The 12,931-nt window shown below is 46.4% G+C and overlaps 1 protein-coding gene across 1 annotated transcript in view; it reads right to left on the bottom strand.

The window, feature by feature from the left end:
* EHHADH (enoyl-CoA hydratase and 3-hydroxyacyl CoA dehydrogenase) overlaps positions 1 to 11,065 on the bottom strand; it is a 37,963-nt gene extending 26,898 nt beyond the window's left edge. Inside the window, exons 1-2 of the mRNA XM_056819881.1 lie at positions 10,914 to 11,065; positions 1,360 to 1,463 (exon numbers count right to left, since the gene is read on the bottom strand). Coding sequence (XP_056675859.1) covers positions 1,360 to 1,463; positions 10,914 to 10,987 — 178 coding nt within the window. The 5' untranslated portion in view covers positions 10,988 to 11,065. The remainder of the gene's footprint in view (positions 1 to 1,359; positions 1,464 to 10,913) is intronic.
* Positions 11,066 to 12,931: the final 1,866 nt, after the last annotated feature.

The following is a 12,931-nucleotide window of genomic DNA, read 5'->3' as shown; positions in this document are numbered from 1 at the left end:
GTGATCTGCTCACTCTCTTTGGGGTGCAGCCAGCGTGGTGATGGCGGTGAGTGGGGATTTTGAAATGGCTAATCAGTCATGGCCATGTGGACTTTATTTTGTATCCTCTTTATTTCTTGAATTCCAATGATCATTTAATAAACCTCTTAAAATATAATATTTTATTATTAAGATTTAATTTTAATTTTTACACTGGACTCTAACTTATTCAAACCAAATTAGAGTAGGCTGTCCTTTTTTGGAATGTCACAAACTGGGAGGGATCATTGGACCATGGAGTGAGAACTAAAAAAGCCTGTGAGGCCTCCTAGTCCAACACCTTCATTTTAAATATGAAAAGCCCAAGGGCTAGTGGGATGAAGTCATTCGCCCAAGTCAGCCAAACAGGCAGTGCCAGGTGGTTTGAAGGTGCCCTGGGCAGATTTGTGGTTGGGATGTGAAAAATGGGTTGGGACTTGCCAGAGCTGCTGAATTAGGAAAGGCTTCACTCTCTCACCAGTGAAGACAGTTCGAGTCCAGGGGCAAGTTCCAGAGTCAAGTGGGTGCTACCCCATCCCTACATCTAAACTATACAAGGGACCAGCTGACCAGAACCTGGTAATCTTGGGAAAGGAGAGCTGTCCTAGTAAAAGGGCCTGTTCTAGGAAAATGGGGACAATAGGTCTTGGAAGCAGGCCAAAGCTAGGCAGTATCAGGGCTCTCAGCTGTTCTAGAGGATGAACAGCAATGTCTAGTCGATAGGTATGGGTTTCTTTCCTTCTTTCTTTCCCTCTTGTCCTTTTTTTGCTTCTGTGAATCTCAGCTCCCTTCCTTCCATTTTCCTTCCTTCTTTCTTCTTCTTCCTTCCTCTGACTTGCTCTTCCCTCCTTCTTTTCTTTCTTTCTCCTTTCCTTCTTTCTTTCTCCTTTTTACTCTTTCCTTTCTTCCTTCCTTCTACCATCTTCTTTTTTCTTTCCTTCCTTCCTTCCTTCCCTCCCCCTCTTTCCATCCTCCCTCTGTATTTGAACTTAAACAAAACACTTAGCTCCTCTTAGCCTCAGTTTCTTCATCTATAAAATAAAGAGGTTGGACTAAATGACCTCTAAGAGCCCTCTAGTCCTAGATCTATGGTCCTATGACTATAGGAGCATGATGTGAACCCAGGTCTTTCTGAATCCAAGGCCTGCTTTCTATGCATGATATCATGATAACTCTCTAAAGCAAGACAGAAATGCTAGTTATTATTTCACCCATTACCCTGGCCAAAGGCATCCCTACACACACGCACACACACGCACCCACCAGAGGCTTAGGGCACATCAGAGGAGAACAGAGCATCTGGGAGAATCAGAGGGGCGGGATTCCGAAATCCATATTTACCTGCAGAGAACTTTCCATCTGCTCCACAGAGAATGACGGCTTTCACAGCTGGGTCGATTTTGGCTTTCCTCAGGCCTTCCATCAGGTCTTCTATCACAGCTTTACTGGGAAAAAAATACATAACAGAGCAAGGCTCAGGACCCCTGTCCTTCCATAATGGGGAAAAGCATCCTTGCTCTCATGGCCCTCTTCTCCGTTCTAGCTAGCCGTGACCAGGAAATGGTCCTGTCCTGGCTGAGGGCGAGATGTCGAGGTGGACATTGTAGACACCCTATCTGAAGCCCGCTTTCCCTTGACCCTCGCATCCAATCAGTTGCCAAGCTTGTCCATTTCTCCCTCCACGACTGCTCTCGAGTCTCCACTCCCATGGCTACTACCATCGGCAAGTCACTCATCCCTATTTGCCTCAGTTTCCTCATCTATAAAATGAGCTGGAAAAGGAAATGGCAAATCCCTGTAGGATCTTTGCCAAGAAAAGCCCAAGTGGAGTCATGAAGGGTCCGATATGACTGAAATGACTCAACAACAACCATGTGATCAATCATCATTTGGATGGTACTGGACCCCCGGAATGGGAATGACATTATTTAAAATAAATGGCCTTAAATGAGATCAGTACGTAGAGGGATCTGACATAAAGCATTGGTAAACTCCAGGGGGAAGGTCATTAAAATCAGGACTGAATTAGGGAAGGCTTCCTAGAGGTGGGGGCATTGAGCTAAACTATAAAGGCTTAAAGATGGAGGCAGTAGATCTCCAGCCTTAGACAATCACTTCCTCCATGAATGCTGCCTTCATGACTCTAACTTGAAAGACAGGGTATGACTGAAGCTAAGCTGAGCCTGGGGGCACTCACTAGATGATTCATAGGTACGGGCATCTCCTTCCTGGTGTTCTACATGTAAGAGGACCTTGCTGGGAGCAGCCAGGTAGTACAGTGGTTAGAGCACCCTAAGTCAGGAAGATGAATTCAAACCTAGTCTCAGAAACTTACTAGCTGTGTGATCCCGGGCAAGTCACTTAATTTCTGTTAGCCTCAGTTTCCTCATCTATAAAATGGAAATAATAATAACAGCACCTACCTACCTCCCAGGGTTGTTGTGAGGACCAAATATGATCATAATTGTAAAGAACTGAGCACAGTTTCTGGATAAATGTTGTTATATTATTATTATCTGGCCCTCACCTACATGAAAGGAATCCCCACTACAACATATCCCATAAGTGGTCATTCAACCTGAAGACCTTCAAGGAGAAGAACCCACCAGTTCTCAAGGAAGCCCATTCCATTGAAGAAAGAGGGAGAGTGGGGGTAGCTGGGTAGTTCAGTGGATTGAGAGTCAGTCTTAGAGATGGGAGGTCCTAGGTTCAAATCTGGCCTCAGACACTTCCCAGCTGGATGACCCTGGGCAAGTCATTTGACTCCCATTGCCGAGCCCTTACCACTCTTCCGCTTAGAAACCAATAGAGTATTGATTCCAAGATGGAAGGTGAGGGTTGAAGAAGAAAGAAAGAAAGAAAGGAAGAAAGAAAGGAAGAAAGGAAGAAAGAAAGAAAGAAAGAAAGAAAGAAAGAAAGAAAGAAAGAAAGAAAGAAAGAAAGAAAGAAAGAAAGAAAGAAAGAAAGAAAGAAAGAAAGAGAGAAAGAAAGAAAGAAAGAAAGAAAGAAAGAAAGAAAGAAAGAAAGAAAGAAAGAAAGAAAGAAAGAGGGAAAGTGACTAGGAAACTGATAAATGACATTTCCAGACCATGAAGCTAAGATAATAATTCCCCTCCTCTCCTTTCCTTCCCATTTTAGCCCCCCAGTATGTGTTAGCTGCCCCCCATTAGAGGTGCTTTGTTGCTTAGTCATTTCAGGCATATCCATCTCTTCTGACCCCATTTGGGGTTTTCATGACAATAATTTGGAAGTGGTTCGTCATTTCCTTCTCTAATTCATTTGACAGATGAGGAAACTGAGGCAAGCAGGATTCAATGACTTGCCTAGGGTCATCTAGCTAGTTAAGCGCCTGAGGTCATATTTGAACTCAGAAAGATGAGTCTTCCTGACTCCAGGCCCCACACTCTATCCCTTGTATTACTTAGCTGTCCCAGCACAGTGCCTGAAATATCATAAAAGCATGTAGTTTTTAAATTTTATTTCTTTATTTATTCATTCAGTGTTCTAGTGAAATACACTTCTACCTACTCCTTCAGCTTAAAATCTCCCCCTGCCTGAAACACATCCTCTTCTTGTTCTAACCTTTGAGGGTCCCTTTAATAATAATGTAACATAACATTTACAGAGAGCTTTCTCTGCCAGAAACTGTGCTAAGCTCTTCCCAATGATTACTTATTTGATGCTTCCCTTCCTTTAAAGCTCAGCTCAAGGGCCAGCCCTCCGTGAAGCCCCCTTTGGTCTCTTCTCCCCATGAAAGCTCTCTTTCTCTCTACACAAATGTTCTTACAACACTAGGTATCTCTATCTTGTCACCATCCCAGGCCAATGGCTTTAAATCTTGCCTTTTATAAGCATTACATCCTTTAATCCTCGTAACAATTCTGTGAGGTAGGGATTATTATTCTCCCCATTTTATAAGTGGAGAAAGTGAGGCAGGCAAAGGTGAAGTGACTTACCCAAAATCACACAGCTAATGTCAGAGGACAGATTTGAACTGAGACCTTCAAGGCTCCATTGTGCCACCTTGACTCTGCTCCATCAGCCCGTGTACCATCTTGGGCACTTTCTGAGCCTATCTAGTGCCCTCTCTCCCAAGTTAGCTTGCCCTCATTCCCTTCATGGGGATATATTTACAGACATACTTCTTTCTCTTGTTAGTCAATAAGTCAAAAATATTTATTAAATGTCCGTCAGAAAGGCAAAAGACAGTCTTTGCCCTTAAGGAGCTCTCTGTCTATTTGAGGCATTGGTCTGACCTGGCAGTGTTCCCCACCCTTCTCTAAGACTATAAACTGTAAAACGGGTGCAGATCAGGTCTGGGAGAGGGAGTTTCCTCATGGAGAGTTCCCAACCACAGTGACATTTTTTAATGTACTTTCCTTAGTTAGGTGGGAATCTCCCAGATTAAACTTAGGTGACCAGAGGTGACGGCAAAGGACAGCTACAGACGCACAATTCTCTCCTCCTGCACCCATCATTTGGGGAATGTCTGAGCAAGTTGTGGTATGGTCATGATGGAATACTATTGTGCTATAAGAAATGATGAGCAAGATGCTCCCAGGAACACCTGGGAAGACTTACATGAACTGATACAAAGTGAAGTGAGCAGAACCAGGAGAACATCATACATAGTAACACCATGAATGACGCCGCTGTTCTCAGAGAATCTAAGACAATTCCAAAAGACTCGGGATGAAAAATGCTCTCCACCAGGGCAGCTAGGTGATTCAGTGGATAGAGAGCCAGGCCCAGAGAGGGGAGATCCTGGGTTCAAATTTGGCCTCAGATACTTACTAGCTGTGTGACCTTGGGCAAGTCACAACCCCAGTTGCATACCTCTTATCCCTTTTCTGCTTTGGAATCAAAACCTAGAGTTGATTTGAAGACAGAAAGTAAGGATTATTTTGTTTTTTTAATACTATCCACCTCCAGAAAAAGAACTGATGGAACCTGAATGCGGATTGAAGAATAATTTTTTCACTTTCTTTATTTTTCTTGCTTTTTTTTGGCAACATGGACAATATGGAAATATTTTTGCATGAATTCACATGTATAATTAATATCCCATTTCTTGCATTTTCAATGGATAGGGAAGGATTGGAGGAAGAGAAAGGATTTGAAACTTAAAATGATTTTTAAAAGAATATTAAAAATAAATAAATAATTTTTAAAAGTTCTCTCCTTTCCCTCCTTTTCCCACCCTACTTTTTGAAGGAAATAAGGAAGCTAAGAATAGGAAATCTAGTAAATATTTTTCGCCTGCTTCTCTTTAAGACTGGGGAAAGAGTATGGCAAGGCTGTATGTTGTCATCTTATTTATTTAACTTATATGCAGGCATGTGAAGTGCCAGACTCAGAAGCCAGCATTAAGGGTACCGGGGGAAATGTCGGCAATCTCAGATCTGCAGAGGATATCACTCTGAGGGCAGAAAGTGAAGAATGAAGAAGCTTCTTCATGAGAACGAAAGCGGAGAGTGGTCAAGCTGGCTTGAAGCTCAACGATAAAAAAATAACAATCTGGGCAATTGGTTCCTGGTAAATAGAGAGAGCCAAAATGGAAACTGAGGCAGATTTTATACTCTCCAAACTGGCTACTGAAGCCATGAAATGAAGACGCTTGCTCCTTGGGAGGAAAGCTAGGGCAAATCTGTTGACAAAGGACTATAGAGTCAAAGCGATCGTTTTTCCAGTAGCGATGGGTGACTTTGAGAGTTGGTCCAAAAGGAAAACTGAGCATTGCTGAATCAGAGCTTTCCAGCTGTGGTGGGAAAGCCTTTTGAGAGTCCCTTGGACAGCAGAGAGATCAAATCAGTCAATACTTAAAGAAATTGATTCAAACCACTCTGACGTAACGAAAACTACCCATAGTCATGGGGGGGGGGGATCCCTTAAATCACTATTTATTAGAGAAATGCACATTAAAGCAACTCTGAGGTACCACCTCACCCCTCTCAGGTTGGTTCTGATGACAGAAAAGGGAAAATGACAAATGCTGGAGGGGGTGGGGGGGAAATTAAGACACTGCTGCTCTGTTAGGGAGTTGAGAATTGGTTCAATGGTTCTGGAGAGCCATTTGGATCTAGCCCAAAGAGCTTTAAAACTGGGCATAGCCTTTGATCTGATGAAGAAATTCAGCCTGAAGTCCAGACAGCTTCCCTGCTCCAGCTCCCACCCAATTCCAGACAAGCCAGAGGTGAGACCAGATAGAGAATATAGAGTGCCTGTCCCCCTGGTGCTGGGGACCCAGAGTCCGAGATGTGATCTTGTTAGCGGAATAAAGATCTTTCCTTCCTCATTCTGAGTGTCGGGGTTTTTTTCTAGATTTTTCTAGAACAGACCCAGCCATACCACTACTAGATCTGTACCCAAAAGAACTAAAAAGCCAAAAAGGAAAAGGTCCTCTGGGTGCCCAAATATTTTGAGCTGCTCTTTTTGTGGTGGCAAAGAATTGGAAATTGAAGAGATGCCCATCCATTGGGGAATGGCTGAACTAGCTGTGGGATAGGGTGGTGAATACTCCTGTGCTATAAGAAATGGTGAGCAGGATGACTCCAGGAAAAACCTGGAAAGATCTATATGAACTGACACAGAGTGAAACGAACAGAACCCGGACAGCGTTGTACATGGTCACAGCAACATTGCTTGATGAACACGGTGAAGACAAGCCCAAAGGATTCGTGATGGAAAATGCCATCTGCCTCTGCAGAAAGAACTGACGGAGTGTGAATCCAGACCAAATACTGAATTTCACTTTCTGTCTTCATTTTCATACAGCTTTTTGGTTGGATAAAAGAACTATCATGAACAAATGTTTTACACGATTTAATTTAGAAAATTTAGAATTTTTTTTATTTTTAGAATTTAGAATTAGAAAATAGAAATTTAAATTTCTATCAAATGTATTACCTTTGCAGAGAAAGGAAGGGAGCAAGGGAGAGAATTTAAGGCTCAAATTTTTTTTAAAGAATGTTTAAAGGGGGCAGCTTAGCCCTCTTTTAAGAGTCAGGGCTAGAGATGGGAGGTCCTGGGTTCAAATATGGCCTCAGACACTTCCCAGCTATGTGACCCTGGGCAAGTCACTTCACCTCTGTTTGCCTCAATTTAGTGAACTGAAAAATGGGGAGCTCAGTGGATGTATATCCAAGCCTAGAGACGGGAGGTCCTGGGTTCAAATATGGCCTCAGACACTTCCCAGCCATGTGACCCTGGGCAAGTCACTTCACCTCTGTTTGCCTCAATTTAGTGAACTGAAAAATGGGGAGCTCAGTGGATGTATATCCAGGCCTAGAGACGGGAGGTCCTGGGTTCAAATCTGGCCTCATATACTTCCCAGCTATGTGACCCTGGGCAAGTCACTTCACCTCTGTTTGCCTCAATTTAGTGAACTGAAAAATGGGGAGCTCAGTGGATGTATAGCCAGGCCTAGAGACGGGAGGTCCTGGGTTCAAATCTGGCCTCAGACACTTCCTAGTTGGGCAAGTCCCTTGACCCCCATGGCCTAGCCCTTACCACTCTTCTGCCTTGGAACCAATACACAGTATTGATTCTAAGATGGAAGGTGAGGGTTTGTTTTTAAAAAAAAAGGATGTTTAAAAATTGTTTTAACAAATATTGGGAGGGAATAAAATATTTATCTTATTCAAACTATTCACTAGAAGGTCAAACACTGAAACCAAACTTACATACTTTCCAGGGAGAAATCCCTGGAAAAATCCCTGATGCTGGGGAAGATTGAAGGCAAAAGGAGAAGGGATGGCTGGATAGTGCCATGGAGACAACCAGCATGAACTGGGACAGACTTTGAGAGACGGTGGAAGATAGAAGGGCCTGCTGGGCCATAGTCCACAGGGTCACCAAGAGTCAGGCACGACCGAACAACAACACTTCTCTTTCGCCATTAAACCTACAGAGAATGCTCACCTTTGACCATTTAATTAAACTCAAATGTGCTGCGTCTACAAACAGATAGTCAGCACCATTGCATAATATTACAAAGTCCAAAAGTCATGGCTTCTTCTGGATCCATGATAACTACAAAATTAACCAAAGAAGAAAAGATAGCATTTATTTTTAATTAAATTCCATTAAGACCAATGCCCCCTGCCATCTTGGGTTTTTTGTTGTTGTTGTTGTTCATTTTGCAGTCATCATTAACTGAGGCCTCTGGGAAGGGTAGCTGCAGAGGGTCAGGCAGTCAGGAAGACCTGAATTCAAATCCCACCCTCGACATGTACTACTGAGTGACACTAGGAAAAAATTACCTAAAACTCTCTCACCCTCAGTTTCCTCATTTGTAAAATAAGGGGGGGGGGGGGGGGACTCTAAAGTCCCTCCCAGCTCCCAATCAATAATCAGGTGCATTTCTAAAATCGAGTGAGGGGTGTCCAACTAGCTGGTTTCTGAGGTGATACCTGATATTGTGGGGTCCTACAAGCACCCCTGGGGCCAGCTCGTCGTCATTTGTGAAATAGAGAGACGACCCCGAAAGTCCCTCCCAGTGCCCTATCGGTAATCCAAAGGCTTAAGTGAGATGAAGTATGAAAAACACAATGGAAATGCCAATGATCCTCCTCGACTTGCATATGGGAACAATTTGTAATTCTGACTGAGCAGCTTATCCAAAGCCCCATCCATCACCTTCCCCTCCTCTCTGCAGCCAGAGTAAAGGAGGCACCTCTGTTCCTTTATGAATCTTTCAAACGCCTCCAAGAAAGAGAGGCCGTGACTTAAGGAAGCCGCTCCGGAGCTCCTCTCTCTGATTTCCAAGGTCTTGCTAAAGCCCCAGCCAAGCGGCTTCCACAAAGATGCTGCCCACTTAGGAAGCGGCTCTTCAGAGAGGGCCGCAGCTAATCAGCTCTCAGTTGGTTCTGGGGATTAGAACTGGACATAACTAAAGCCCCAAAGGGCTCTCCTTTCCCTGACCATTGTCCACCCCACTTTCAGGGCCAGCTGCAGACACTTGAAAAGGGTCCTTCCTTGGGTGCTCCCCCTACTGGCGGGGCAAAGCAGGACATCTCTTTCACACACAAAGTATGGTAAGGCTGGCTTCCAGGTTGGGGAGGAAGAAGATTGAAAATCAAGTTTAAAAGTCATTCACTTGTGCAGCTGGGTAACACAGTGGCTAGAGCACCAAGGCCCACAGTCAAGAGGGCCTGAGATCAAATGTGACTTCAGACACTTCCTAGCTGTGAGTCCCTGAACAAGTCACTTAACTTCCCATTGCCAGCCCTTGCCACTCTTCTTGGAATTGATTCTAGGGGCAGCTGGGTGGCACACTGGATGGAGAGTCAGGCCTAGAGAAGACAGGTCCTGGGTTCAGATTTGGCCTCAGACACTTTCTAGCTGTGTGACCCTGGGCAAGTCACTTAACCTCCATTGCCTAGCTCTTCCCACTCTTCTGCTTTGGAGCCAATCAATACACCGTATCGATTCTAAGGTGGAAGGTGAGGGGTTAAAAGAAAAAAATAAAAATGTCATTTCAAAGGGCTTTGGACTGAATGTCTGAAATCACATCATGGAAATGCACCTGGAGGCTGGCCTGTCCTGGGAGATGGCTGAGGAGGCCCTGGAGTTCTGGCTGGGCTGAGCCACTTTAAAGCTCGATTTTGATGGGATGTATAGCGCTAGTGGTAGCAGAAGGAGAAAGTCCTTGGTTAAAATATACATACATATATATATGTACATATACATATATATACTATCTACTAGCCACTAGAACAAGAAACCTCCTTTTTAAGAGGCCTCAGTTTCCCCTCTCCAAAAGGAGGAAGCTGAGCTCGTGTCTGTGCACTCCAAGTCGATGGTCCTTTGTGTTCCCGGCCAGTGACAAGTTCTTGTCTTAGCGCTCCCAGAACCCAGCGCACATAAAAGGCGGTCAAGCGCTCCGGATTCCGCTTAAAGTCCAACTGATCTCTAAGCACAGATCACACACCCAAAATGGTGGGGAGCGCCCCAAACAGGCCCCAGCCCAGGCCTTGACTGGTACCCCCGAATCCCCTCCAGCTCTAAGGCAGAAGGGGAGGAGCTCTAAGATCCTTTAAGAACATCTCTGGGGGCAGCTGCGGGGCTCCGAGGTTTGAGAGCCAGGCCCAGAGAAGGGAACTAATAAGATAAAAGATAAGATAAAGATAAAGATAAAAGATAAGATAAAAGGTAAGAGGGAGGGGGCAAGGGGGGGGGGGAGAGGCAGAGACAGAGACCGAGACAGAGATAGAGAGACTGACAGAGACAGAGAGACAGACAGAGGCAGAGACAGAGAGACAGACAGAGGCAGAGACAGAGAGAGAAACAGAGGCAGAGACAGAGAGATAGACAGAGGCAGAGACAGAGAGACAGAGAGAGGCAGAGGCAGAGAGAGAGACAGACAGGCAGAGGCAGAGAGACAGACAGAGAGACAGAGGCAGAAACAGAGAGAGAAACAGAGGCAGAGACAGAGAGAGAAACAGAGGCAGAGACAGAGAGAGGCAGAGGCAGAGGCAGAGACAGAGAGACAGACAGAGGCAGAGAGACAGACAGAGAGACAGATAGAGGCAGAGAGACAGACAGAGAGACAGAGGCAGAAACAGAGAGAGGCAGAGGCAGAGAGAGAGAGAGAAACAGAGGCAGAGACAGACAGAGGCAGAGGCAGAGAAAGAGAGAGAAACAGAGGCAGAGACAGAGAGAGAAACAGAGGCAGAGGCAGAGACAGAGACAGACTGACAGAAAGAAACAGAGGAAGGAAGATAGGTAGGTACGGGGGAGGGGTGGGTGTGTCTCTGCTAGGACCAATGAGAATCCCGAGAGCTCCTGAAGTCCCCTCACGGAAAGCCCCCCGGGGGTCCTCTGCCGTTCGGCCAGGGGCCAGGCTGCGGGCTGCCACAGCGGAGGCTGCACAGCGGGGCCTCCTTCTCACCTACCCAATGCTATTGACTGGCGGGTTCCGGATGCGGAGCACAGCCAGAGAACCGGCCAAACGTGTGTAGTCCGCCATGGTGCCGTCCTGCCAAAGACGGGGCCTTCCAGCCCCGGCTTGGTTGGGCCCCAGCAAAGGGAGGTCCCATCCTGGGCCAATGGGGCCCCGGGCCCGCCCCCACCCTCCCACTAGGGGGCCTCCCCCCGCCCAGTCTCAGGGCAGGATTCCTCCTGGACCGCCCCCGCTCCTCTTCCCTCGGGCCCAGGCCCTCTCCCCTCCCCTTCTCTCATCCCCTTTCTGCCCTCCCGCTGCGGCGGGCTCAGGACTCCTGCGAAGAGCGGTCAGTTTCGCAGGACACGCCCCCCGCCCCCCCTCTTTTATTCCGTTCTACAAGGGCTGCTTTGCTGGGGTGGGCGAGGAGAGCGATCGGTTCCCAAACACAAAAGGGCTGCCAGAAGATGTGGAAAAGAGAGCCCGCAGCAGGGTCTGTTCTCTGGTCGGAGCGCCTCCGACTCCCCGTTGTTTGTTTGGCAGCTGAAGGAAGCCTGGAGATACCCCCAGTTCAGGCTCGGTCTCTCAGAAGCAGCAGTGCAAAGCAGAGGCCCAATTCTCCAGGATAATGGGAGGGAAACTGAGGCAGCCAACTTGTGCCAGCGTCCAGTTGTCCAGATCCCGTTTCCTTTATTCTATTACATGCCTTCCTGCCCACTGCCAGCACCCACTTGCAGAGGGGGAAGGGTAGAGGGTGAGATCCTTTGGCTCTCTTTCCTTCTGAAGCAGCCCTATCCAGGGGCTCAGAGGCGCAGAGCTGAGAGGCCTGACAGACCCAGAGATCCTCCCACGTAGCATTCAGCCAGAGACAGACTCCTACATCCATGTTCTCTCTCCAAGAAAGAGCTGGTGGCTTGGGACCAGCCCGCAGGTAGATGTGGAAGGAGAGACGGAACCTGAACCAGGGAGAGAAGATGGAGTTGTCCAGCCGCCCTCCTGTATCCCCAAGATCCACAGGCCACACAGTCTGCTCCAGTGGGAAAGGGAGGGGGGATTAGGGGGAGGAGGGAAGACGGTACAGGAAGGAGCATCCCTTCCCTGGTGGCCTGAGTTCCATGGGCACAGAAGGGCAATTTGCATAGGATAAATAGACCTTTGCCCCAGAGTGCTGACACCTGGCCTGGAGAGGAGTTCAGCTTCTTTCCTGAGGGAGTGAGCTTACTTTTGCCAGTCCTCTCCTGGTTTGCATCAAAATCATTGTGGGCTATTTGGAGCTATGCCCAAAGGGCAATAAAAGACTATCTGCCCTTTGATCCAGCCATAGCACTGCTGGGCTTGTACCCCAAAGAGATAATAAGGAAAAAGGCTTGTACAAGAATATTCATAGCTGCGCTCTTTGTGGTGGCAAAAAAATGGAAAATGAGGGGATGCCCTTCGATTGGGGAATGGCTGAAAAAAGTATAGTATATGTTGGTGATGGAATACTATTGTGCTCAAAGGAATAATGAACTGGGGGGATTCCATGGGAACTGGAAAGACCTCCAGGAAGTGATGCAGAGCGAGAGGAGCAGAACCAGGAGAACATTGTACACAGAGACTAATACATTGTGGCACAACCGAATGTAATGGACTTTTCCATTAGTGGCAATGCAGTGATCCAGGACAATTCAGAGGGACTTATGAGAAAGATGCTATTTACATCCAGAGAAAGAACTGTGGGAGCGGAAACACAGAAGAAAAACAACTGCTCAATCACAAGGGTGGATGGGAATAGGATTGGGGATGGAGACTCTAAAGGATCACCCTGATGCAAATATCAATAATATGGAAATAGGTCTTGATCAATGACACATGTAAAACCCAGTGGAATTGCTCCTTGGCTATGGGAGGGGGTTGGAAGGAGGGGAGGGAAAGAATATGAATCATGTAACCATGGGAAAATATTCTAAATTAATTAATTAAATTTAAAAATTTCAAATAAAAAAACCCCACTGCCAGCTGCCTTCTCTCAGGGTTCCATCATACCCAAGT

This window comes from Monodelphis domestica, chromosome 2 (genome assembly GCF_027887165.1).
Source record: "Monodelphis domestica isolate mMonDom1 chromosome 2, mMonDom1.pri, whole genome shotgun sequence".
Lineage (NCBI taxonomy): Eukaryota > Metazoa > Chordata > Mammalia > Didelphimorphia > Didelphidae > Monodelphis > Monodelphis domestica.
Note: the sequence above shows the minus strand (reverse complement) of the source record. Positions and strands in the feature narration are given on the sequence as shown.